The 27,837-nt window shown below is 37.5% G+C and overlaps 3 protein-coding genes across 4 annotated transcripts in view; 1 reads left to right on the forward strand and 2 right to left on the reverse strand.

The window, feature by feature from the left end:
- Nucleotides 1–27,837, forward strand: part of LOC120634863 (nuclear factor of activated T-cells 5) — a 156,337-nt gene that overhangs the window by 46,976 nt on the left and 81,524 nt on the right. The window contains exons 2-3 of the mRNA XM_039906072.1: nucleotides 1,703–1,764; nucleotides 4,182–4,255. Coding sequence (XP_039762006.1) covers nucleotides 1,703–1,764; nucleotides 4,182–4,255 — 136 coding nt within the window. The remainder of the gene's footprint in view (nucleotides 1–1,702; nucleotides 1,765–4,181; nucleotides 4,256–27,837) is intronic.
- Nucleotides 4,250–16,095, reverse strand: LOC120637085 (phenoloxidase-activating enzyme-like). The gene is made up of 6 exons (XM_039908756.1): nucleotides 15,952–16,095; nucleotides 9,449–9,609; nucleotides 7,440–7,713; nucleotides 6,610–6,757; nucleotides 6,040–6,236; nucleotides 4,250–4,939 (listed from the first exon to the last, which is right to left on the reverse strand). The coding sequence occupies exons 1-6, from the start codon at nucleotides 16,019–16,021 to the stop codon at nucleotides 4,533–4,535; spliced, it is 1,257 nt and encodes a 418-aa protein (XP_039764690.1). The 5' UTR covers nucleotides 16,022–16,095; the 3' UTR covers nucleotides 4,250–4,532.
- Nucleotides 18,972–27,154, reverse strand: LOC120636957 (phenoloxidase-activating enzyme-like). Of its 2 annotated transcripts, none has more exons than XM_039908565.1 (8): nucleotides 27,010–27,154; nucleotides 24,834–24,994; nucleotides 24,074–24,231; nucleotides 23,252–23,406; nucleotides 22,309–22,477; nucleotides 21,580–21,785; nucleotides 20,712–20,863; nucleotides 18,972–19,283 (listed from the first exon to the last, which is right to left on the reverse strand). In XM_039908565.1, the coding sequence occupies exons 1-8, from the start codon at nucleotides 27,068–27,070 to the stop codon at nucleotides 19,026–19,028; spliced, it is 1,320 nt and encodes a 439-aa protein (XP_039764499.1). In that variant the 5' UTR covers nucleotides 27,071–27,154; the 3' UTR covers nucleotides 18,972–19,025. The 2 variants fall into 2 exon arrangements, with proteins under 2 accessions (XP_039764499.1, XP_039764561.1); XM_039908627.1 differs by lacking the exon at nucleotides 27,010–27,154 and adding an exon at nucleotides 26,748–26,978.

A 27,837-nucleotide genomic window follows, 5' to 3' on the forward strand; every position in this document is an offset into this window, starting at 1 on the left:
TCTCGAATGTTGATCTTTCCATGGGACCCTAATAAACAGCAATATCTGTAATATAACAACCCGCTATTGCCGTCAGTGCATCACCACTGTCATCACTGAAAAGACATATCTCGATAAATAGTCATCATAACCAATGCTTTCCTAGATTTTTAACCAAATTTCGGTCCAACTGCTTCGTTTAATTTATAGTTAGATGGACATTTATTAGAAGTCCGAAACACATGCATGCGAACCAATCCAACAATTTATTAATGACGTTAAGTCTAGGTGAGCAAAAAACTTTTCCCAAGATTGGCTGAGAAGTAAGTGATTTTCTGAAGTGAATAATGACGGTGCCAACTGCTCATTTGCTCGCAAGCAATAATTCCGTGGTAACGGTTGAAAATAACTCGAGGCGTTCTCGTCGGTGGTCTAACGGCAATTTATTGGGTTAATTTTGCCGAGAATTGGGTTAATCTTGATTATAAAATTTCGCAACGACTTGAGTCCAAAAGGATTTGTAAGAAATCGTATGTTTAATTAAAACTAACATAAAACATTTTTTAAGGATTAAGAAGGATTACGCAACCTATAGATAGATTTGTATGCTCCTAATCGTAGGTCGGTTTCATCTCTGGAACGTGAGAGTAAAAAAAAGTAGGTCTTAATAATTTTTCGTTGTAAAATCAACATCTACTGAGGATGCTGTGTGGTACAAGAGGTCTTTCATTTACGTAAGGAATGTGTATCGATTAAACCTGACCGTGGAAGTCCTGTGCAAATAGTTGGGTAAAGTCACTCTTGCTTTACATAGCGGAATCTGGAGGTAATTGTATCAGACAGAAAATTCAATCGGCGCATCATCACGTAGTTTAACTTATTAGGTTTATTTGTTACTGCTTAGAATGAGATATTTTTTGTTGGTACACGCGCTCTTGCTTTCATCTACCACGTCATTTACAATCAGGTGTGATTGACAAACTATAAACTAATTACACGTAATTTCACCTCTCAAGCCGAAAAGAGAAAATGAGAATTTACCCCAGCGTCAAAGAAAACCAATAGAAAAGGGGCCCGCCTATCAGATCTCTTTCGCCTTTGCCTCTTTTTTCTATAATTGGGTTATTTCCGGCACATTTCCCTACATTTAGGATATTCGCTACAATTTAATTTTTCCCGTCGTCCCCCGACGTAATATCGCCGTAACGAATTTAGTAGCCATTTAGTATCTTGATGGTTCTGAAATTGCGTTATGCTGATATTACTACGCTTCTACTCTATATGCCGAGATCGGACTTATTTTTATTGAAGGGGATTTTTCATTGAGTATTCTAATCATCACCTTCAGGTTATTAATGAGTACAAAGTCGTACTTTCTGACTGTTGAACTGATTAATTTCTCTTCTTAGGTTCTCTTTCTGTCAGCCTGCAATCGTGAGATTTTACACGAGAGTTTGTATTTTATTTATTTATCTAAACACTATATTTGTACACCACATAATGTAAAAGTCATGGTCAGGAAATCTTAAAAGTAGAATAGTAAAGGCGGTCTTATCGCTTAGTAGCGATATCTTTCAAGCAACAGAGAAAAAAAACAGGCAATTATGGTGACAACATTACCCTTTTTAAACTTTTTAAAGCAGTTTAATGGAGTTGCCTTAAGAATATTATTTTTTGATAATTACGTGCCTCACAATTCATGTTATTTTTGTTGTTGTTACAGAGCAGTGCTCCGATGTGGGAGGAGTTTATATCGAAGGCAACCAAACTCCATTCTGCGTTAAAGTAAGTTATTTAAGCAACATTCTCATTATGTATTTGGATCTATGCCATATACGCAATAACTATCGGGGGCACATATGCCTCCATAAGTACCTAACTTATAATCAACTTATCAACCCGTAACCGGGGTAAGGCCGTAGTCCACCACGTTGGCCCATTGCGGATTGGTCGAATCCACACACCTTTGAGAACACTATGTAGAACTCTCAGGCAAGTGATATTTTAATAGTTTAAAACGCACATAACTTGAGAAGTTAGAGGTGCGCCTGGGATTCGAACTCGGCCTATAGGTATATAATTAAAAGTATATTTTTTTATTATTGCGAAAGACTAGGGTGCATGTTCTTATTAGCTGTTTTTTTAATATCAATTTCCTATGTTCTTCAAAGTTTAAGTAAATATACTCTATCTATGCCGAAAGTTGAAGATAAGTAGCCTTAGCAAGATTTGCTCTCTCGCAATCTTTCTCGCATGTCAACAAATGGAAGCATATCTTCAGTCAAAAAATACATGACCCTCGTTATATCGGATATGACACCCAAATTACGTTCCAATGTCCTTAAACTTGATTTTTTAACGTTTGGCGTCCTAATAAAGACAATATTTCAACCAATTTGTCACATAACGTAATGTTAACAGCCTCCTTGAAGTAGTGGTTAGCATGGACTAACGTGTCAATGTCATGGTTTCGGTTTCCGGGTGGATCAAACAGCTTGCAGCAATTTCCTAGAAAACCTAGGAGGTCTCCATAATGTTCTCAAAAGCATGTGAAGTCTACTACTAGGGCATAAGCCCTTCTCATTCAGAGAGGAGACCCGTGTCCTGTAGTGCGCCGGTAATGTGTTATTAATAATAGAAGCAGCAATAATTATATTGTTTTACTACTAACACCATCTGTAACAAATTATAGAACTAAAAAGCGTTCCTTATGTTATATTACTACTAACGCCATCTGTCAGTAAATACAGAACTAAATAGGTATCCAACCCTCACAAACTTATCCGCCTTATAAGTTAATTGTGTTATGCTTTAGTTCAAATGCCTCATTGGTCTAGTAGTTGTGTTTTACTATGGATATCGAGGTCCTGGGTTCAGATCCTCATTTCGCTAAAACCTTGTTAGGTATTGGGTTCTTCTGTTAAAGAGTTCTCGCTACCAGCCGGGAGTTAGGGAAGTAGGGTTGCCAATCCCAGTGCCTCAGAGAGCACGCTAAGCAGACAGTCCCGGTTATTATCACTAACTCATGGTAGTAGCAGCGAAGTGGGTGAAGCAGTCAAGCTCTAAAAACCCTCTATCCTAATTATTAATATTAACATAATATTATTTGTTTGTATAGATTTAATTACAATGCCGAAGTAAAATGTTTTTGCAATGCAATATTAGAAAAGTATTATTTACCTGAATAATAACCGGAGTTTGCGCTTCAACTGAGTACATATATTATATAGGTTGACAAAATAACTTAACTATATAATTCAAACCAAATTCCGTTTCGTGTTTAAAATATTAAAATATTTATTGACATATAAAAAGTATCCGTATTAATAATATTAGAAAAGTATTATTTACCGGAATAATAGTTTGCGTTCCTTTGAGTATATATATTATATAGGTTGAAAAAATAATTTAACTATATAATTCCCTACTTATGTAAGAAGTGATGTTGCTGCGTGAAAGAACGACAAACCAAATTCCGTTTCGTGTTTTTTAAACACTCAAAAGATTTATGGACCTATAAAAAGAATCCGTATTAATAATTTCTAGATTGCAATATTATGGTTTTTTGTTTAACTGTAAATTATGTGCTAACATTTAGTCTATGCCACTCTACAGTCCATTAAACTATATTTCTAAGGAGGAACAAACAAACACTAGTTCGCATTTATAATATTAGTTAGCCCGGTTAACCGGGCAATACCGCTGTAAAACGTTTTGCTCTGTAATATTAGCAAGGCGTTATTAAACATTTGTGTTTTGTCCAACCGTTCAACTACGCGATACAACAGAAAGGGCAGAATAGGAAAACTGTACTCACGTCTGATGAATGGTTTAAGCTTTTTTTTTTTAAATACTACACTGCAATAAACACACTGCGCCAATCGGCCGTCATAACCTTGTATTTATTGTTCTACATTTAATATAACTATACACGTTTTTTTTTTACAAAATCTATAATACGTTTAGGGTTTAGGGTCATGAGATTACGTTAATTGCTCAGAATCCATCATTTATGACCCTCTGCTGAGGCGGAGGCCAGTGCCCGCCACCTCTATAATGGGAGAGGGTTTTAGAGTTTACACTAAGTGTTACTGTTTGCGGCAGTGACTAATGCCGCTTGGAAGTGCTATGGCCAGCACCTATTTCCTAATTTCGGGCTTTCACATATATACTTTATGATTACATCTTGTTTTCTTTTCTAGATCAGCGCTGGTCGCCATTGCTGCGTTTCTCGATGCCTTTCAGAAGATTGCGGACGCTGCTACAAATGCAAGAGGTAAGCTGTTGTATTTACTTACTCCCAACATAAAACTGTAGATACAGGGTAAAACACTGACAGCTGACGTACAACTATTTATTTAGTTTAGTTATCAGCAGTAGTTGAGCTATCAAATCTTAGTGTATTAATGTAATTTCAGAGAATAAATTATTGTATTATTATTATTAAATTAAATATAAATGTTAACGAAGAGTTTGCCTAAGCAACTTTACAATGGCAGCCTTATCTATAAACTTTGGTCAGATTTTTCTAATTAATCAATTGATCCGATACGTCAATTCTTGTTTATGCCACTCATGACATTTTTTATCCAGGAAATATATTGGAATACGTTTGTGTGCGTAGCTGGGCTGCCTGCCGTACCACAATGTCTATTCCCAAAGCTGATGATTCCAATAACGTAATATTTATCATTGTATTCATACATCAGAGGCCCTCCAGAGTCCCCGCTGCAGGAATCTTTTCCCTTTGCACCGCCAGCACAGATTTGCGTGCCCATCACATCTGTATCTTGCACCCTCTCGCGTTGCTCGCAAGTTGCATAAGGTATAGAGACTTCTAGCTTTATATCACTCTCGGTAGCGTTTTCCGTACTGCCCCAACCGGCAATAGTGAAGTTGGTGGACGGCGTAAACTTCGGTATGAAGTCCCTGTCCGGCAAGCATATAACCTTGATGAATTCTGAAAATATAATTTTATAACTGCTGGAGATCAGTGGTATGCAGACACCAGGAAAATTGCATAAAACGGCACAAATTCACCTCCTATACGAGTTATATATATATATCAATGTTAGTGTAGGCAGTGCTTTTGTGCATGTATGGAGTGCACTGCTAGAGATAGATTTTAAGTAATAGCAAGGCTTTTTGTGACAGCGCTCGCAGCTCGCGCAGCGCGGAGAATTGCTACCGCCATGTTCATTTCTGCCGCCGAGCAGTATTTCTGTGTGCCGATCTGAAGGGCGCGGTTGTCGGTGTAGTTACAGGCACATGAAGCGGTGGTAGCGCATTGGGAGCTCGATTTCACTTTCGGGGGCCGAGTTCGAATCCCAGCTCGCACCTCTAACTTTTCTAAGTTATGTGCGTTTAAATAATTAAATTATCACTTGCTTTAACGGTGAAGGATACCATAGTCAGGAAACCAGCATGCCTGAGTGTTCTACATAATGTTCTCCAAGGTGTGTGGAGTCCACTAATCAGCACTGTGTGGGCCAGCCTGGTGGACTACATCCTTAAGCACTCCTCATTGTAGGAGGAGAACCGTGCTCTGTGGTGGGCCGGTAATGGGTTGATATACAGATGATGAAGCTTAATTCCTATGCCACAAGGTTGACGCACAAAGAGCTGTAATTTGTAGGACGTGGTCTTTGAATGCCCTGCTGCAGGGCTAGCACGGGCGGGAGATGAAAACTATATCCCCCGATTATATCCCCTGACAGGGGATATAATTAAAGTGTCCACCTGCTAAATCACTGGAACATAGAATAGGAGAAGTTTACCCCCGTTTATTAATACACATATATTATTTGCATATTATTTCCACTTGTGCGCCAGTGCCCTGAGAGTTGATAAAGCTGTGGTAGAAGGTAAATTTTTATCCTATCCCCGGGGATATAATTGGCTCCTGCCCATGCTAGCCCTACTGAGTGTTGCTCTGTTTGTAGGTAGGAGATGGTTTTCCACTAACCATTGCTTGGTCCATCATTTATTACTATAAACAAAACCCTATAGTTTGTTTCTGTCATATGCGTTATGAAGATTATTATACTATTAGGTACATACCGCTAAACATAACTCGTTCCACCATCTCAATAAGACCGATGTCGTGTATCTTAAGTGCCCGATTATAATTTGGGTGCTTGTACATAGCTTTAATATCTATGATTTTCACAGTTATATTGTCCGTTCCACCGCCATCTTGTTCCACAAAGTCAGTTGGAGAGGATGTAGTATTATACTCAGCAAGTCGCACCTTCAACCTAAAATAGTATATAATAATAAATTTTGTTTCAGGCATAGCCCATTATAGTGCACTTAAAATTTTAAAATAATTTACATAAAACACAAGCACAAATTAAATAAAAAATAAACACGAAACAAGTATTAAAATAAATATAAAAAACAAGTATTAAAGTAAATGTTAGTAACAAAAACCACTATCCTATGTTAGTCAACTGATACCCTAAACTATTCCGGTCCAACGAAGAAGGCCCTTGATGTGGCTCTTATAAAGAATAGGCATTAAGGCTAATTGTAAAAAAACAATATGTTTCTTTGACTACTAACCTAGCCCAGCCTAAGATTGCACGACGTATGAAAATTAAACAATAAATATCAAACAGAATTACTTACGGTTTCCCAAAGACTAAAGTGCTAAGGCAATGCGCTGCGGTCAATACATGCTTGTGGCTAATGAGACTTCCTCCACAAGATAGCGTTTCTCCGGCGTATTCCAAAAGAGCCAGCCACGGATATTGGTCAATCATGGTCTCCCCGCCACCTAAAAGATATTTTCATTCATAGATAAACCTAAATATAAGACACACCACAGACGTATGTCTGTCATGTATCTTCCATAAAAGTTATTATGAAGATGGAAGTATAGTTGTTACTTATTGCTGCTTGCTACGCTTGGCGTTTCAATTCAAAAATCAACAGCATCGGTTTCAGCTAATTTTTTTTCTTAATTTCAAAATTAGTTTGCCACACAGACTCGGCTTAAGACCTGCGACCTGTACTGTTATGCATTGTTGTGAATACAAGCTGTATAATTTTTTTATACAATCAATATGTTAGGTTTTGGGTATTTTTTGGTAAAGAATTTTCTGTAGGTAGCAGACTGGAATTTAGAAATTGGCAACAACCCCGTGCCTCGGAGAGCACGTTAAGCACTCAATCTCGGTTATGGTCACTGACTCTGTGATAATAAAGTTAATGCCCACCAACCCGTATTGGAACAGCGTGGTGGATCTATGCTCTAAAATCGTATCCCTTATGAGCCAGTAGGTCTGTGCCTAGTATTGGAACGTTAATAGGCTACGAAATCAACTGTGTCTACTTTTGTTTGTGTCCAGTTATTTCATCAACTGGACACACAAGGAATGCAAATAAAAAAAAAGTATTCGTTGTAAACAACTCGAAACTAATTTTTATGCATTATCTCCGGAAGAGCAAGTATTTACCGACAATTTTGTTTGCACTTGACGTATCGAGCCCGCAAAGCGTGCTCATATCTTCCTCTTCTGGATAGTTGGCTTCTTCTGGAAAGATTCTTGTGCCTAATTCGTCGGATGGTATTGTCAAAACTGCGGGCTCTAGAGGGGATGATGGCCCCTGGTTTGTAAACAATGGTCTGTTTGTTATCGGCGTTTGTGTTGGCATTACCGCCGGTGCACGCGGAAAAAGCACGGGATTTGTAGCCAATGTATCCCATGTAGACTGTGGTGGGCAGCAAACCTGAAACAAAATCGAGTCGAAGTCGAAGTCAAAAATATCTTTATTTAAGCAGGCCCATAGATGGCACTATTGATGCGTAGGTATTTTACATGAGAAATATGTACTCGGTAGTGAGATGATGGCGATAACCATATTCGTAAACTTAAAAATAAAGCTACCTGGTTAGATAGAGAAATAATTCACACCTAAATCGAGTAATCCTTTATACTATAATAGGACTTAGGCTCAATTAGCAAAAGCATCCAGGCCGCGATTGCTGCAGGAATGTGGGTCAAAATGCCAAAATAAAAAAAAGACAAAAATATCTATTTTAATAATCAATAATCTACTAGTACTGGCTGCAACATAGCTGGTCGTTTCGATGGTGTAGGTTCACTCCTAACGATCGATCGATTTATTAGAAGGTAGGTAGGTACTGCCACGTTGAACGATTGGTGAGTTCGATACGGTAGTAAATTTAATTCCCAGGAAGGTGAAATGTTGTTAGGTTTTAGGATTTTCTGTCAACGAATTCTGAGTAGGTACATGTTGGGATGAGAATATTATCCCTGCGGTTCACTAGGCTACCGGTAGACTCCTTGGTATGGCAAAAATTGCTTTAGAACAATTTACGAATCAAGCGTAATGGCCGGTAAAAGAATCAGCGCCGCAACACTTCGCAGGGCGTGCTAGGAGCTCGTCCTATTAAGCGCCGCCATATGTTCGACCTAAGTTGAGCCTTGCCTTTGCCTTCCAGATGGATACACAGCAATGCTTCTTGGCTACAAGTATAAGCATGGTGTTTGTACTTCCCCGGACGTAGGTGTTGGGTTTTTTGCAAGAAATTCTTGGTTAGTACTCTGGGAAGTTGCGAAAGTTGCGCTGATGCTAAGAGCACGATAATTCTGGATATTATGACTTAACTGTTAAAATCTAATTAGAATAGAACAGAAGGTAAGCTGTTAATCAACCACTCCCTCGAGGAGGGGTAGGTGAGTGCTCTGATGCTGGTATTTGTCATCACAGGAGACATAATATTCACATTTTAATGGTTTCAAAATCAGCAAGCATTTACTAAGTAGGAAAACAAACTTTAAATAAGCGTATTTTCCCCAAGATTATTCGTAGTTTCCCTTGGCTTGTTACAGTCTTAACTGTGTATTACGTCATTTCAAATTAATGCGAATTGTTATGTGGTGATATTGCATAAATGTAAATTTTATGATGTTGTACGTCTATCTCAACGTCATTCAGTAGCTGCCTAATACAGTTGACTTGGTATTAGAAACTTGATTGATCGCTTTACCCCACGGTATCATCCACGTCAACTGTAAGTCGTAACACGTAGTGTGTACAACCTTCTTCAATAATCGGGTTATTTAACCCGATTATTGGTTACTTTCTTCCAAAATACTTATATATACGCAGTTTCATACTTTTACAGTGATCATCGTTTCATTCATTAGTGGTTAAGATATGTTATTATTCACAAAAAAAAAAAAAAATTAAATTAACTATTTCCGCAGAAAATTATGCAAAAGCAGAATTCTACGAAACACAAAAATAATTTGCCGACGTTTGAAAAAAATTACGATTAAACATCAAATCGGTAGTTTTGCAAAAAAATGAACAGAAAACAGTCCCAACTAATATACGTAAGCAATGTTGCCGCTGCACTGACGCGAGGAGAGTACTCTTTGCGTAATGCCGCCTACTAGTGAAGACGCATGACGGTTTCAAAAAACTTTGCTCTTACTTTATGTTTCCCTGGTACACGCCCGCCGCAGTAAGCTTGCTGCACGTACATGTGTTCATGCGGGGTCTGGTGTTTCTTCTTGAAAAGTTTCAACAATGGTTGACAGTTTGCGATATTTATGCAGGTTCCCGCGTCTCCGTTTGGTACTTTGCATGGTTTCTCTGTTGACAAGTAAGATACATTTTTAACAATGGTGAAAATTATGACGTTCTCCGATATTTGATCCGTGTGTACGGATAGCAAGATCTTACTTGGCCGCCCTGAAGTTACGGTTGAAAACAGATGGGCGCCTCAACAACCATGCACTATCATGCCCAATCGTCTTCATCTTGCTCAAGCCAATCGTTACCGGCCCACCGCAAGGAATGGAGTGCCAATTCTGAGAGTTTCAACCTACGCTTACTTATTCGATCGCGTGAAACTTAACTACGATTTACAGTGACAGTACGGTTTCTCAGAATTAATATAAACAATAGTTAGGCCGTAGTCCACCATTCTGACCAAATGAGGTTAGGCTTTGAGAAGACTATGGCAAACTCTCAGTGTTTGTACTTCACCATTGAACCAAGTGATATTTAATTGTATTAATTATAAACGCACTTGAAAGATAAGGGGCGTGCCGGGGTCCGAACTTGGTCCTGCCGAAAGGGAGATTTTATATCAAGTTTAACAGCGCCTACTCGCCCTCTTAACTGGATGTCCAGTTTGGCGACATTTTAAATTTCAATTAATTTATATATACTCGTAAAAAAGTGTCCAAATTAGCCATTTACCGATCTCACCTAGTACCTGTTTGGGATATGGCACCCCCAGTCGGTTTCTACGTGGCATCGTTCCGGAACGCTAAATATCTTGGCGACACGCATTCTTCAGTATCGTGATAACTAAACTGCCGCTGCCTCGAACGGGATCGAATCGGGTACCTCAACTTATAAAACAGCGCTCACTACTGTGTCAAATTTTTTTGCCTGTCACTTCGTCCGCGTGGACTTCATTTTCCCGCTTTAAAAAGTAACCTGTGCCACTTGGGATGATTCGTCTCCATTAAGGAAAACAAACTGAAAAATATTATAACAATAGGAAGATACCTATTGTTCGTGTACATACGTGATTTTGTCTGTGCTATTTTGTATTTATTTGACTCAAAGACTTGCGGCTCTACTACTATTAGTATAGACGCATAACAATTTTAGTAGCAGTGTTCGTCACACTGCTATCAAAATATATGTAAACAAATTATTTGGAAATTTCCTTGAAGTTGTAGGTAGATACATTTTAGTAAAATATAACTCTCCCTGAGTCGGGCAAAAATAAATATTAGTGGAAAATTTTACGTTTACTTATTCAACAAAACCGTTTCTAAAAATAGTTTTCTGGAAAGGAAGAAAAATAGCCATATACACTTTCCTCAGCTTTTCAGAGACTGGAGTTGAAGTTATACAATTGCAGGCTCTTTATATTTTATTGCATTAGCTAACTGCTAAACGGTGTATTGCTAAAGGGTGTTGCTTTAGAAATTCTTAGTACCAGACCGGAGTTTAAAAATTGGCATTGATTCACTCCCTTGCCTCGGAGGGCACGTTATTCTGTCTGATATCTTTCCAGTCGTGTCATAGCTGCTGTCTTAGCAGACTATGAGATAGAGCGAATTGACAGTGCACCTGTGTTTGCACGCAAACTATTATATCTCCCACGTAGTTGAAAAATCTATCTGCAAATTGACTACTTTGGGCGAAATCGGTCAAGGAAACTGTCGATATCCTATAAATTTAAACAACTGTTTCCTTATTAAAGTTTTTTCCTCATTTATTACGCCTGATATGAGTGATATTAGGAGTAATAATATGAATGATGTCGTCTAAAAGAAGCGCTATCCTTTTTGTGACAGCTAGTTTGAGTACATATGTCAATTTAGTTTATTGTAGAGATTTATGCACAACAGTTTAATACCATTGCCAATCTAACGAGTTGACAGTTCTCTAAATTTTTTTTTGTTATCTTAATATAATTTACCGTTTACCTGGTAATCAGTGTCAAAATGATGCCGGAAAAGCTGCTAGTAAAAGTAGCTCGCGGGATTTAAAAAAAGTAACATTAATAATTATGCATGACTTTACTTTCACTTATCTTGGTGAAATATTGCCTACAAGTAGTTTTCATCCTGGAAGACGGCCACAGTAATAAAAAGAATAAATAAATCGCTTCAAGTAATACTCAAACAAATACCAATAAAAATATTTACTTTTACACTTAAATGACGTATTAAGAGCATTCACATTTTTTTGTACTCATATTTAAATTCCCTTTCATTTTACGCCTCAAGCTTGAAATTGCCTTGAAAAGTAATTTGCAAGTCAACATACTTAAGTGTTCGCTTGCGCTTAGTCGTGCTTTAGTTTGGCTAAAACCAACTAGACTTACCGGACTGTAAACTGATTAATCGCGACTTGGACTTGTACATGAAGGGTTCCTTATCAAGGTGCGATATGAAACACCTCATAAGTAGTATGAAAAAAACTATGATCTAGCAAAAACACGAAAAAAACCTGCTCCTTATATTTAAACCCGCTTTTAATTCTCAACCTTTTTAATTTATTGTGTTACAGTAATTTTATGAAGTGGGAAAATAATTAAACTTTTGACGACTTTTAATTCATATTGGCCAGATACCTTATACAATTGATAAGAATTTTTACAAAAACGCCAATAATTATTATTTCATTATTAAATAAATTTCGAAAAACAGTTAAATTTATATTTGATTTAACAACCATGTTCCTGACATTGAGTTGGTGGGTCATCATCATCATCACATCAACCGATAGACGTCCACTGCTGGACATAGGTCTTTTGTAGGGAGTTCCAAGTTCCACGATTCTGAGCCGCTTGGATCCAACGGCTACCTGCGACGCGCTTAATGTCGTCTGTCCACCTCGTTGGGGGTCGACCAACGCTGCGCTTACCAGTACGGGGCTGCCATTCCAGCACCTTGGGACCCCAACGTCCATCCTTTCTCCGAACTATGTGCCCGGCCCATTGCCACTTAAGCTTCGCGACTCGTTGAGCTATGTCGGTAACTTTGGTTCTTCTACGAATCTCCACATTTCTGATTCGATCGCGTAGAGATACTCCGAGCATAGCTCTCTCCATCGCCCGCTGAGTGACTCTAAGCCGTCTTATGAGGCCCATAGTTAACGACCATGTTTCAGAGCCATAGGTCATCACTGGCAACACGCACTGTTCGAAGACTTTCGTCTTCAGGCACTGAGGGATTTTTGACGAAAAGATGGCACGAAGTTTCCCGAACGCTGCCCATCCGAGTTGGATTCGGCGGTTCACCTCCTTCTCGAAATTGGACCTACCTAACTGGATCGTGTGTCCTAGGTATACGTATTCGTCAACAATTTCGAGTGCAGTGTTCTCAACGATTACTGGTTGAAGCGGAACATGAGCATTACACATAATCTTCGTCTTGCTCATGTTCATTCGTAGGCCAACCTGTTGAGAAGCTCTGCTAAGGCCATTGAGCATCGTATTTAGGTCTCCCAGAGTCTCTGCCATTATGACTACATCGTCGGCAAACCGAAGTTGAGTGATGTACTCGCCGTTAATGTTGATGCCAAGTCCGTTCCAATCCAGAAGCTTAAAGACGTCCTCCAACGCAGCGGTAAATAGTTTCGGGGAGATAACATCTCCCTGTCGCACGCCTCGCTGCAATTGGATTGGTCTCGTAGTCTGATCCTGTATACGAACTGACATAGTGGCGTTTTTGTACAAACACTGCAACACTTGGATATACCGGTAGTCAATTCGGCATCTCTGCAGTGACCTAAACACAGCCCAAGTTTCCACCGAATCAAAGGCTTTTTCATAGTCCACAAACGCTAAGCAAAGTGGCCGGTTATACTCTTCAGTCTTCTGTATAACCTGCCGCAGCGTATGAATGTGGTCTATGGTACTAAAGCCCTTACGGAAACCGGCTTGTTCGGGAGGCTGGAAGTCATCAAACCTACGAGCGAGACGATTCGTAATGACTCTCGAAAACAGCTTGTAGACATGACTCAGCAGCGAGATGGGTCTGTAATTCTTCAACAAGGTATTATCACCTTTTTTGAAGAACAGAACCAGTTGAAGAACAGAACCGACGAGGCTCTGGCGACCGACAAGTGGCGGTATAACCACTTCGAATTGGCTAGGCTGAACAAATGGCACAGACCGGTGTCGGGCAGCAGCGACGCCGGGGCGATCAGTCTAGCCCTGCGATGACCAACCCGCCTGCCCAGCGTGGTCATTATCGGGCACATCTTTAATGGGAAGGAGAAAAAAACCACAGCCCCTAGTTGGTGGGTATTTTGATATTAATACGACTGCATTATCGATACACTTCAGTACTGTATGGACTCGTATCTTTGTACGATGCAAAGATACCTTACGGTTTCTTAGTCGTTATCAATTGTCAAAGCGGAAATTGCAATACATGTTCTGTGATAATTTCGCTCCCTCTTTACCTATTACGTTTCATGATATACAGCTCGCTGACAGACAGATGGACGGGCAGTTGAGGCTAAGAAATAGGGTCTCGATGGCACCCTTCTCGTACATCATTATCAACCCATTGCGGGCCTTCTAAAGGGCAGAAGTCTCATCTCAGAAAGTGGGTTTAGGCCCTTGTACACCACGCTGTCTGGTTTCACACCCCTTTTGAGACTTTGTGGAGAACTCCCGGGCATGCAGGTTTTTCTTACGATTATGTTTTACATATAAAAAACATATATGAAAGATTCGCATATCTTTGAAAAGTTACGAGTTGCGTGCTGGGGATCAAAATATAAGTAAACACCGCTTTTACCCTTCTCAGACAGCACGTGTAATACGTGCGTTTTTGAATTTTACACTAGTGTAGACCGCGACTTCACCTGCGTTTGTTTCGGTTTTTAAAAATCCTGTTTTCCTGGCCTAAAAAATATTGTTTATCTTCAGGATGCAGGCTATTTCCATGCGAAATTTATTAAAGATTGGATAAGCTGTATTAAAAGATAACAAAACAAAGGCTATTTTAAATTCCGTGCGAACGGTTTTCATGTGTTTTAATACCATAAAAAGTATAATATATGTCTATCTACATATACCTAGGATAAAAGCTTTATTATATTATGTGCTTAATTAAATCAAGATCGGCGCTGTGTTCGGTGCCTATGTATAAAAAACTAAACAGACAGACACCCTTCCAATGCTAGTATGGACAGCCAACCGGCATTAATAAAATAAAATACTGGCGCCTATTCGTCAGTTCTAAAGAAGTGCAATGCTTTTCACACAGTATCCCTTGGAAAATGATAGCGCTATTATTAGACATTTGAGGTTAGCCCACGTCTGATTCGTAGGTGGATGGAATTTATAGAAAACCAGCAACAAGTGCCTGCATAACATAAACTAAATTACTCGGGACGTATAATATAATTTTGAAAGAACACAATTTTGTTCGTAATAACAGACGCCAGCCTGAAAAAAAAACTAGTAGTATTTTTTGATATTTTCAGTTTAATTTGAATTTGTGACGTGCAAAGTGCATTTCATATGAATAAATTAGAGATACAAGATAAAAAATAAACAAAAAATTTATTTTTCATTTGCCATCAGTTGCCGGTTTACCTAAACACTATTATGCACAAGAGCATACATTAGATTTACTTGCTGCTACTCGTGAATTGAAGTGCAACTAGTGTTAAACAATTATGTTATTTATGTTAAATAATAAAGAGATTGGATTTAACTTCTTTAGTCGAGTTAGTAAGCAGTGCAGTTATTTTACCGTTTTTTTTTTTTTTAACTGTATCTCTTATTTTTATTGTTTCAATTTTTCGGGCAAAAATGCTCTCTCGACTCTAAAGCATTAATATTGCAAAATCTTTGGAATAGGAATATTTACCTTCTGGTCAGTTTATATACAAATTTTAGTTAGTTTATTATACAAATATATACACACACCGGCATATTTAGCGGAACACAATAAAAAGGTTTGATATCAGTATCATATAAGATTGCTGGCTGGTTTATACGTCATTTAATTTAAAAAGAAATATTTTCAAATTAAGAAAACAACTGAACATCACATTTTATGTAATTGTTTTAATTTTATTCAAATACTTACACCTTATGTGGAGCGAACTGCGAGTATTTCTTCCTTCTGAGTTTGATTTAAAATTTCATTGAAATACTGTTTTTTGCTTTTTTTTTTTTTTTTAATCGCGTATCTTTGTGGAGTTGAGGACTGAATTATGCCTGACTTAACAAATGAAACTTTAAATAACAAAAAAAGTGTTAGTAGTAAGTAGATTTTAAAATAAAACCATATTTTTTTAATTATGGACCTTTTTTTGTGTTCCGCTAAATATGCCGGTTTGTATATGTCAATAATAAACGTGACTTTTCTGATAAATGAGCTATGATACCCTTGTGTTAGTTAATACAGATACCTAGTTCTTAATTAAAAAAATACTCACGTGCTTCAATAATTTCCAACATGTACAACAAATACACAGCAAAACTACATATTTTAAATGCGATCTCCATATTATCTGACAGCGTTGTTACGTATAAGGAAAACACAGAAACCTGTCTTGTTGGTATGGTCCGCCACGCGCAACTGGCTCCAAGCCTCTGTAGCAATTAGGATTCAACACCAACGTGTCTGACGTAAATCGTATAGTTATACCCTTAGCATACGATTTGGATGCTCGCAATCGAATACCTGTTTTCGAGTAACGAAACACTGTTAGAGCGTTTATGCACTCTGTTGTATTCAATTGGTTTTCGTGATTCGTAAAAATTCGATTCGGACAGCGAACGAAAAAAGCATAGAAGCATTTCTCGTACTCAAAAATAGCGTAACGGAAACTATCCCGTGGTGGGAGGGGCTTATAAACTGTACCGCAAACGAAAAGTTGACTCGCAACATTCGTGCGTAGTGGCGGCTAAACGAATTGCGTACAACTAGATTTTAATAATTCAAAATGCCTTCATGTGTTGTGAAATGGTTTCGAAATAATACGGATCATCACCACAGGGATAGTGAAATAACTTTTCACGTGTAAGTACACCGATAACTATACTAAAATCTAAATAATTACAATTACGTATTATCCTTATGGATGGTGTTATGCCATATGTAGTTAACACGTTGGCTGCGATTGGATTGGTTTTTAACTCCCGAAGCTAAAACGACGGGGTGTTATAAGTTTGAGAGTTTGTGTGTGTGTGTGTGAATGTAAGCTGTACGACTACACAGGAAACTCATTTTTCCATTTAAATTTTAACTCTACTCAATAGTCAACAATGATTCTTTGTTAACCTTCTCTTCAACCTTTACAAAACTACCGCCACTAGATGGCGCTTTAATTAATTTGGTTTTTAATTTTATTCTTCTACAAGTATTATAAATAATCTAATAAATGTTTATGTAAATAAAAGGTAGATTATTTTAAGAAATGTTATAGATATATTTTACAATGATTAATTACAAATGTTTATCTGTACCGTTGCATATAGGTGAAATAGGTCAAACTTCTTTGGATTATATTTATAAAATGCTCAATATGAATTCGAATAAAAATATGTTGAAGTCGGGCGGGCCTAAATAGAAACAATGAAACCGATGCGGTACACTGGCCGGAATTCGTGTACAAATGTGTACAACTAAAATTATTTTATACTTTTAAAGTGTTTGTAGTCAATTTTGTAAATTTAAACGCGGCAACGTTTGATTCAAAATTCAAAATTCAAAATTCAAAAAATTCATCAAGATCGGTGCAGTGGTTGAGCCGAACATTGGTAACAAACAAACAGACACACTTTCACATTCATAATAATAGAATGTTGTTAATAGAGTGTATTTAGTTTGGAGTAAATCGGCGTTTATTATGACGCCATTTTAATCTAATTTATTTTGTCTTTCCTTATTGCATAAAATCATCCAACGATTCCGGAGACTGCTTATTGGTCCTGCGCAGCCGCGGCACTACGTAACTACCGGCCAATCACGCTTGGTCACGTGTCGTACGACAAATAGAAGAACCTATTAAGAGCTCTTTGCGACTCAAGTTCCTTCTTTTAAAGGGCGTGCGTTTATTGACTAATTGGTACTAGTTTCGAAAGACAATTTCTTAGAAACGCGTCTTCTATGCTTTTTTCGTTCGCTGGATTCGGAATAGTCTTCATAATAAATGTGCGGTTTTTGTGAACATACTCGCATTCAATTTCATTTTCAAATTCATCAAAATTTTGTACGTCCGCGTTTAATTCGGTTTGTTTAAATCTTCCCGCCGTATTAGGCTCTATAACATACCCTCGCTTCTTCATAACGCAATGCTTTTAGCATAGCTTATTTCCCATCCCGAGGGGATTTTAAAAAATCCTAAAATTTGCTGTTACTGATTATAATTACCTGATTACATGTTATTTGAAGTGTCGGAATATCGCAAATTTCTAAAATTAGCTACCTTTTTATATACCTACCTCAATGCGCTGATAGCCTAGTGGTATGGGCTTCGACTACCCTTTTAGGGGGAGCGAGTTCGATCCCAGGTATCTGCGTTTTTAATGTATACAATCAAATATCATTTGCTTTAACCGTGAGAAAACATCCGAAGAAACCTGTACGCCTAAGAGTTCTCCATTATGTTCTCGTGAAGTCCACCAATCCGCACTGGGCCGGCGTGGTGGACTACGGCTTAAACCTTTCTAATTGTGGGAGGAGACCCGTGTTCTGTAGTGGACCGTTAATGGAATGATGATGATGATACATATATACCTATACATAGCTCACTCGGCGTTTGTTGTGGATTACATACATGTTTATGGTTTGTAGGTAGAAAATGAAATTGTGGTTTTAAATATTACATATGCTTACAAATAATACGATAAAGTACGCACGTTAGAGTGACGTGTTCATGGGTGAACGAACCTGTGGTAAAACTTTGTTCGTTAACTCAAATAAAATGCATATCAAAATTTCGGAACCGACAAGATTTGAAGCTGTGACTTTTGCAATCGCGGCCTGAGCGCTTTCGAACTAAGCTACATCAAGTACATAGCATCAATGCCGAAATTAATATGAACAACATTTCCAGTATCGTAACACTGTATGTTAACTGTCAGAGCAAGATAAAGCTTATTTCTTTTTTCTAAAGCTCATCCAAAAATTTACATTTAGTGGTTTTGGCAGAACGTTTGTGAAATAAAACTCTGTAATAGAAAATTTGAAACTCAAAAACGAGTTATATTTTATTGTTGACCATTGTTTTACGATCTATGCTTCCTCAGCGTATTTATATCCCATTCATGGACACAGGCCTCCAAAGTATGCATCTTTAAATTGCAACCGTGAATAATAAAAATCTATCATACATTTCTTCTTCAGTAAAAATCAATCGCATAATTTCAGCGGAAGGGGTTAGAAAAATGTTTCTGGAAACTTATTCTGTATGTAAAATGAAAACACACTGCTTGTAAAAAATCTTTATACAAAATTATTATAAATCTTATACAAAACATTATATTATTCTTAGCAAATTATTAACTAAGGTTTAATTTTACTTCTTATCCAGGGCAAGTATTCGTAGACTTTTGTATAGACACCGGGTACGTTTTCCATTCCACAAGGTGTTGGACCGAAACTCACAATGCCGACGATGTCGTACAGTCTACCATTGTCTGACATCAAAGGCCCGCCAGAATCTCCCTTGCAAGAGTCCTTGCCTTTCTGGCCGCCAGCGCAAATTTGTCCGTTCCACAGCTCAACTTTTCGTTTGGCCACGTTGTATGACGGTTGGCATTCCTGTTAGAAATATGAAAGAGACATATGTTAATACTTCCCTAGAGTACTTACGCATTATCTTCCCTAGGTATAAAGGGGGGGTTTATAATTATCAAAATCATCATCATCATCATCGTCATTATATTAACCCACTACCGGCCCATTACAGAGCACGGGTTTCCTCACTCAATGAGAAGGGGTTAAGGCCATAGTCCGCTGGCATATTGCGGATTGGTAGACTCCACACTCCTTTGATCACATTATGAAGAACTCTGACTCATTCAGCTTTCTTCACGATGTTTTCCTTCACCGTTTAAGCAAGTGATTTTTCAATTGGTTAAAACGCACATAACTTTGAAATGTTAGAGGTGTGTGTGCTGATTCCCAAAAAACTACATAACAAAAAGAGTAAAATTGACATAGATAGACAATCCAATGATTGCTCTTACATACAATGCTTTAAACTGACAAAGGCTTAAAACATGACTAATAAAAGACAGAAATGCTAGATCTCTACGTATCTATATGTATATAATATACGGACGATGCTGCACAGCTTAGTTGAGTATTGACAGCAATACAGTGTATGTATGCAGTAAATTGACACAGATACGTACAATCGTACAACACCAATCGATTTATAGTTCCAGTAAGATGCCATGTAGATACCGTTTAGAGACAAAGTACACAGGGTTTTGACCGGGGTAGGCATGAAGCAGGAAGATGGCATAAAGTGGAATCACCTATACGAGTTATACAAAAACTGTGGATCTAGTATAATTTCCTTAACCCTACCAACTAAACCCGCTGCCAATATAGCCTACATCAGAAAAGAAAGAAAACACTAGAATTAAAATACAACTTAATAGTCTACACAACAATTATAGGAACGGTGTGATCCCAAAATGGTATTCACTCAGCTTGTTTGCAGTGCCTGTTAAGACACAGCGCTGATCTTCCGTGAAGCCAGACGTGATGTTTGGACGGTAGGCATTGTCAGAGCGACGCTTAAAAACTATGGGTAAAATAATACAATGTAAAAGTATTATATAATTAAAACATAAGAAAAAAAAAAGTGTAATAATAAATAAAAATAATATTAAAGATTTGTATACATATATAATATTTTGTTACGATCGAAAACATTGTGTTATGATAAAAAAAAAAAAAAAAAAAAAACACACTTAGGCACCCTTGTTCAAATGTTTTGTTGTTGGAAAATATATTCAATTGCAGCCAGGGAGATTGCAGTCGAGCGCTAATATAAAAAAAAAAATATGACAGCGGGCCACATAGTTTTGAACGTATTATATCGTATATGCCTAGACAATAGATGTAAGCATTCATAAATCATGCAAAATATTCTGTTTCGCTTTACAAGCTGAACTGCGCCTTTACACAAGCTTAAGTATAATAACACGGTCATAAGTAATGAGTATTCTGTATTACCGATTGAGTAAGGAAAGGAAGGTCCACGTGAAGTTTAACGCTGCTGGAGCTTTGCATGTCGCTGACGGCACCCCAACCAGCGGCATGCAGTGACGGCTTGGGTTCAGAATTCGCTATGTCAGACGTCGGCAAACAGATGGGCCTTATGAAATCTGTAATAAGTATTTAAGAACTGTACTATATATATTAAATTTTAGTTCAGATTATTGTACGAAAATATCATCATAGACTATTTAATTTTTTTTTATTGGTGGTTAGCATATTCAACTATGATCACGAGGTCCTAGGTTTTATTATGTCGTCGTTTTGTTTTTTTTTTTTTTTTTTAAAAGACACGTACGAACCAGCCCGAATTTAAGATGTCGGTGTCCCCCGTACGTGGGAGAAAACAGTAAGTCTTTGATCCCGGTGATTATCACTAATGAATAATAATAAAAAATCATATAAGTAAAACCCTCCAGGAGGTCCTTGCCCAGCCGTGGGAAATTAAAAGATTAATGAGGTAGGAAACTTGTTTCTTGTGAATTATTGTTCAGATGAAACCGCTCCAACTTCGTCCGTGCCCTGTAGAAGGCCGGTAATGGGTGATAGGATGATGAAGCAAATTTTACGAATTTGATCTTTCCATCAAACTTATAAAAGGCGGGTTTAAGAAGTTGATCTATTCGTAAAATAAAAAAGCAGAAACTGGTAGAATCCGGATCCTCACTAGCATTAAGAACGAGTTTAATATCACACTTCAACTGACAGCACCTTTCAAAAGTCGAAGATTAATGAAACATAGCCAACCAAACAGACAATGCCAAGTTATTAATAGGACCCCAGGAGAATTGTCTCCATTTGCCATAAATTAGCGTTTGAAACCTACCGCTATACGGCGCCATAGTCTGCAACCTCAGTAAAGCTATATCATGTCTTCGAAGTGGAGAGTTGGGATCATAACCCTGATGCGGGGTTATTTTTTCAATTGGTACCACAAGAGCGCCTTCCGTGCAATCCATCCCACCACCTTCCACCTCCACGCAATCTTGGCCGTCGTTGTGTATATTGTAATCACCGAGGCGTACATTCTTACTGCGAAAATAATTTTAATTTTCAATGGCTATTCTCTTTTTACGGTTTAAAAGGAAATTCAGATAATTATTTGCGTACATGAAAAAACAAAAAAAACCCAAGCCACCTATCCATTAAAGCAAGGCTAAACTTACGTCCATAGAATTAAGAACATACAGACACCGTGTACACGACTATATTGACATAAAAAACCTCTTCACTTTAGTAGTGTTTCTTGAACAGGCGGTTAGTCACTACAATCTATTTAGCAGTTTACAGTAATAATTTTGCCTCTAATGTTCTAAACGTGAAAATGTACCATAAAGTGGGAAAAATAGGAAAAAGTTTGTGAGCATCATTCCGCGGGTGTGAAGTAAGGCAAGCGCGGGTCGTTTTCATTGTTTTATGACACAATGGACGCATGCAATAATGGCTGAATGAGGGTTCTGTATGGTCTTAATTCTGTGATGGCGTCCTCAGGGGTGCTGAAGATCTATAAAAAGAGTAGTTTTTATTTCTACCTAATCCTTTTTTTTTAACTTACGGTTCAGCGATTCTCAGTACTGGTCCGAGTACGCAATGTGCTGCAGTCAGGACGTATTTACCACTGATGAGCGCGCCTCCGCAAAGCAGCTTGATTTTCTCATCTTTGACTCCCTTGTACTCTATGATTGTCAGCCAAGGGTATTGATCTATTGCAGTTGCGTTGCCACCTGGAAAATTATTTTCATATTTTCATAATCGGCAGTACGAAAATCAAGTTGATAGCGATAGTAGATGCTCTTTTTTCAGACAATCTTTTGGATTTATTTTTTGTATATATAGCGATTAGAAGGATTGAAGATTCGAGTAAATAACCGAAAATGACGGGCCACCGAGCGATTTAGCGTTCCGGTACATTGTCAAAAAGAAACAGAGGAAATTAATAGTAAATCCGTACCTAATGGGTTTACTAATAATTTAATATAAATTAAACTGCCGCATAGACTTAAAAATTATCCTTGTACCATCATAGACTGCATCATCACTTACTACCAGGTTATTGCAGACAATGAAATTCAAAATTCATTTATTTCAAGTAGGCCTAATATAAGCACTTTTGAAACGTCAAGTCTGTCTGAGTGTAGTGACTCTACCACCGGTTCGGAAGGCAGATTCTACCGAGAAGAAGCCGGTAAGAAACTTAGCCGTTGCTCTTTTCCAATATCAACAATTTACATTTTGAATGACTTAGATGCACGTGCATCATCACGAGGATTGTAATTAGCCACATCTGGAATTCATAATTAAGTTTTTAAGAAGACAATAAATGAGAATTCTTTGGTTCTTTCATCTTTGTAAATTAATTATTGTTAGACTTCGGATTATTTTAATTTGTATCGGTATATATTTCGTTTAACGAAGGCAAAAACCTAAAATCAACTATTTCCTTAGTGATGACTTTGCCGGTCAGTAATCTGGTTAGACAACGATTTAACTGTACTTACCAAAAATTTTATTGCCAGAAGAGCTATCTAGGCCACAGCATTCGGTGCGAGGGTCTGGCGGTGCCGCTGTGGGTATGCAAACTCTATTCGGGGCAGTCACCGTGGTCGGACCGGGGCCGCAGCAGACGCTGTTCTGTACATTTGGGTTTTCGCATCTGTGAATATTAACCAGGTTCTCTCGCAGTACCTATACACGATGACTTTTTTGTCCTCTTACAACAGTGACCCAGTTAATCTGTCCATTATTCAGTGGTAAAAAATAAGAAGAAAATTAAATTAGTAGTTGGTGGATAAGAAGCACCCTACATTAAAGCAACGCGGTGCGGCGGGGGCATAAATAAATCAATTGCGGTCGTTTCATCCAATAGAAAATACATTCAAATATAGTACTTAATTGGATCACCTGCTTCCAAAGTTTTATAATTATATTTTTTATCACTGGTCCAGTGATTTGTTGATCGTGAATCTGTGTTAAACAATTGCATGTACAGCGAATGTAATTAAATTTGGTTAAACACAAATATACAGGCATATTTCTCGATCACAATGACACTTTGAAGCTAGTTAATGCAATAATTTGTCATTACTATTTCACGAACGTGGTCCCTTACTAAGTGAATCCTCAGAGTAACTTAGCGGGCGATGTTGAGAGCTATGCTAGAAGTATCTGTACGTGATCAAATCGGAAATGATTCTGATTTAATCACGTTCAGATACTCCTTAGCATTACTCTCTTCATCACCTGCTGAGTGACTTTATATTGGTAACTCTATTTATTAGAATATCTAGAGTATTTTAGTTTTCTACACTAGTTTAGCTTACCTGGAATTTCTGACGAACTGTAAGTTCTCTGCAGATAGTGGTGGACTGAGTAACTTGACAATTGTTGGGCATTTGTAAATATCAACGCATGTGCCTTCCTGTGCTTCTGGAGTAAAACATTTTTGATCTCCTTCGGAATTCATATTTGGACAACATACCTATGGAGTAAGGTTTTATATATGATAATCGTTTATTGATTGCCGCTGGTCGCGACTTCGTCCGCCTTTATTTTGTTTATATAAATAAAAATATAAATAAAAAGTATTGACTACTGACATACAGAAGGTCCAATTAAAAATTTCGAAGTTAGAATTTTTTTCATCCTACATCATACTTTACCTTATGTGTCATCAATAAATAGCTTATAAGAATCCACTGCTAGACTAAAGGCCCCTGCCTCTGCAATAATTTGACCATAATCCATAATTGGTTGCCTGGAAGAAATCGCTATGTAGCGATAAGGCCACCAAATTGTACTCTCTTGATTTGTATTTATATCTTTGTAACTACTTTTTGTTTCTTTAGTGTACAATAAAAGTGTATTCATTATTCATTCATAATCATTATGCTACAGACTGTTTGTTGATCGCAGTAGGTAGTATGGATGGTATCATAGAGGACGCTGCTGCCCGATCTACCGCCACGTAGCGCAACTTATTATTCATCTGTGACCAGTAGACCGTAAAGACCACGCGGGTGGAAACTAACTAGCCACTTTGCAAGTATGTGTGTATACTTAGTCTCAAAATGCCATTGGTACCATTGGGGCGTTGTTGCTGGAATATCCACATAAGGAATCTCTCAAAAGCTTCACGTCTGCATCGTTCCTGTTTTTATTTTTGAGTACCTCCAATAATGGACTGCAATTCGTTAAAAGGATACATACGCCGCTTTGTCCACTCGGCGTCATGCATAGCGACTCTAAAAAATTTAATTGATGTTAGGAATAGTTTCTGTTCTAAAATCTTATTCTAATTGCATTACGTGGCAAAAAAATGGTGGTGTTGGGCGATTTTTATTTCCATCACGCTTGTCTTGTGCCGGATTTTAGTTACAATTACGTTGGGGCACGTTTGGATTGGTTTTGAAAATATATATTTTTAGTCGAATAACTTATATTTCCCTTTGCTTTTTAACTGTAGCCAAACCCCTTGTGTTGGGGATCTAAAGGGTCAAAGCCTGCAGAGTAGTTAGGTATTTCACCACAGGCTTGCGAAAGGTGGTAATTTTGCAATCTTTGCTGTCAAACGTCATTTTTGCTATTTTTTTTGTATACAATAGTGACGTTTGACAGCAATGATCGCGGGATTTACTCCTGTATACGTAATCACCCTGCTGTTGTGTATACAAATCTCTAAAGTAGAGTAAATTGTCTTGGTCTTAGAATAGGTTTTAAAATAGTGCTCTCCTTTTCCATGATAAGTCATTAAGTAATGCTATCCAGTAAAAAGGATAGCATTACTTAATGACTTATCAATTTGAGTTGTAGTAGGTATAGCTTTTTGTAAAGAAAGCTCGTCCGGAAAAGTACTACCGTAATGCTTATTTCTGCCATAAAGCATTGTTGCAATCCTGTGTTCCGGTCCCGTCTGCCATTCACGGGCGTGGATGTCGGTGTAATTAAACACAACTACACCTCAGCTTGATGGACACAAGTCTTCACGTTGCAAGACGTGTACCTGGCATGACCTGCGAAATGTTGCCCTGTTTATATTCGATGGATCTCCACTTACCCATCAGTTGGACCATCTTGGCTTGGTCCGTCAGTCACTTAAAGAGATTAGTAAGTAACACCAGAATTTTTGTCATTGCAGCCTTTCGAATTTTTGTTCATCCTCCTAAATCTTAACGTACAGAGATTCTGGTTGTGTATTTCCTACAAATAATATTATCCTAATATTATTTCAAATCCCTTTGTGAAAAACGAAGAAAACAAGTTCTTCAATATCTCAGAGTGTCTTATTATCTCTGGGTAAACATTTAACTCTAATTAAATGGATATTTTTCCTTATGGCATACTTAATATATTGTTATTCATTTTATGTAAGTAAATAGCATGCAAAATATTCGACTTCGTCTGCTTGGAATTCGGTTGTGCTTATTCCTGCAGGAGCTTTTGAATTTTACGGAATTAATATAGCCTTTGTGTGTATACCTATTCCCGTTCTCATGAGTTCCGATGCAGCTATGCTAGACGAAGACACGTAGACCCTTATTAACAAACGTGGTATAACGTAGAAATTGTTACGCAGTTTTTTGTTCAGTTCATATATTTTTGCGGTAGTTTGTTGAGTGATACCGTCTTCTATCATCTATGTTCTCATGGAATATATTAAATGGTTTTTCTTTAATAATTGATAAACTCAAATTGAACGAAAAATCATCTAAATCGATTTAGAATTTACGGAGATATGGACATTACACTGCTAAAAACAAACACGTGTGATTGGTTACGTTACATGACAAAGTTTAGATTAAATTTTCGTCAAAATTTATAGTAGATATTCTTTTAAATCTTATAAAACGTAAGGTTTTTGTAAAGACGTTAGTTAATATTTTTGAAACGCTATTCACATTACTTACCCTCATGGATTAAAGTCGAAAAATTAATTAATATATAAGTATATAATCTTAATTAAACACTCTCTTATCTCAGCTGCAGTTGAGTACCTACCTATAAATGTTGTGTAGAAAAAAACCAAGTCGATACAATTCTTCGACTACTTTTAGAGTTGTACAAACACTAACATAAGGAAACTGTATTTATACACACACACAGACACAAGCACAGAAATATAGAATATAGATGTGTTATTATTACGTCCACAGAACTGCTATTATGCAGACAGACTTATTTATTGGTATCCCGAAAAAACTTCAAACCAAAAAAACGCTTCCAATAAAAATGCTTAAAACCAAACAGGATTTCAACTTACGTCCTTGTGTATAACATATAGTGTACGAAATCAACGCCGTCACAAGTAAAAAACGAGTCATCTTCAATAGGTCGCGCTATGAACTTGGCATTATGAAAAACGCGTGTAGACGTCGCGGTGGATCGGAACGTACTGGGAAATGGGCATCGCGATAACTGACTTGACCGCTAGTTTTTGTGCGCTTTTTTGCTAAACGACTACGATTGACACACATAATAAAATGCTTTGTTATTTAAACCGAAACAGAGTTATTTGCGTTATATTCCCATAACTAGTTGGTTAAAGTACCTACTTATATCATATTTATATTAACCTGTTTTTAAAAAACACTTTGAGACTATTTAAAGTTAATTTGGCTTTAAAAATTTCGTGACCAGCATGTACAACTTTATTGTGCATGCATGTATAAATTACGCATAGTAAACATTCAAACAGTGGTGTAGTGATGGCAGATATGAATACAGTTTTTACCATCCTTTTGCCACGGGCATTGTACGAGAGACGTAGAAAGGGCAGCAGCGTCTGTGCCCATCCGCTCGTAAATTGATATAAGAATTCAACCATCATTTTACCCGCCAAGTTGTGGATTTGGATAAAATACTTTCTTAATTGATAAATATACAATCAGTTTTTTTTTATAAATTGCAGCTTTGCAGACCTTAAAATACAATAATAAAAAAAATATCAGCCCCTGTTAATGGACTATATAAAATCAATATTTCATAAGGCAAAACTTAAGGGTTTTCTGACTGCATAGTAGATACTGGGTAGGTTAGCAAATCTTGCCCCGTTTTCTGACACCTAATTCTATATTTCTTCTCGCAATCG

The sequence above is a fragment of the Pararge aegeria genome, chromosome 1, assembly GCF_905163445.1.
Source record: "Pararge aegeria chromosome 1, ilParAegt1.1, whole genome shotgun sequence".
NCBI lineage: Eukaryota > Metazoa > Arthropoda > Insecta > Lepidoptera > Nymphalidae > Pararge > Pararge aegeria.

Coding starts and splice junctions, on each gene's coding strand:
- LOC120637085 (XM_039908756.1), bottom strand. CDS start 16,021: ATGGAGATCGCATTTAAAATATGTAGTTTTGCTGTGTATTTGTTGTAC. Junction 7,714..9,448: donor GTGTACCAGGGAAACATAAA/GTAAGAGCAAAG, acceptor ATTTTGTTTCAG/GTTTGCTGCCCACCACAGTC. Junction 4,940..6,039: donor GGAACGAGTTATGTTTAGCG/GTATGTACCTAA, acceptor TTATATTTTCAG/AATTCATCAAGGTTATATGC.
- LOC120636957 (XM_039908565.1), bottom strand. CDS start 27,070: ATGACTCGTTTTTTACTTGTGACGGCGTTGATTTCGTACACTATATGT. Junction 24,995..27,009: donor TATATGTTATACACAAGGAC/GTAAGTTGAAAT, acceptor TAAATTTTTTAG/AGTCGCTATGCATGACGCCG. Junction 21,786..22,308: donor GTACTGAGAATCGCTGAACC/GTAAGTTAAAAA, acceptor TTATTTTCGCAG/TAAGAATGTACGCCTCGGTG.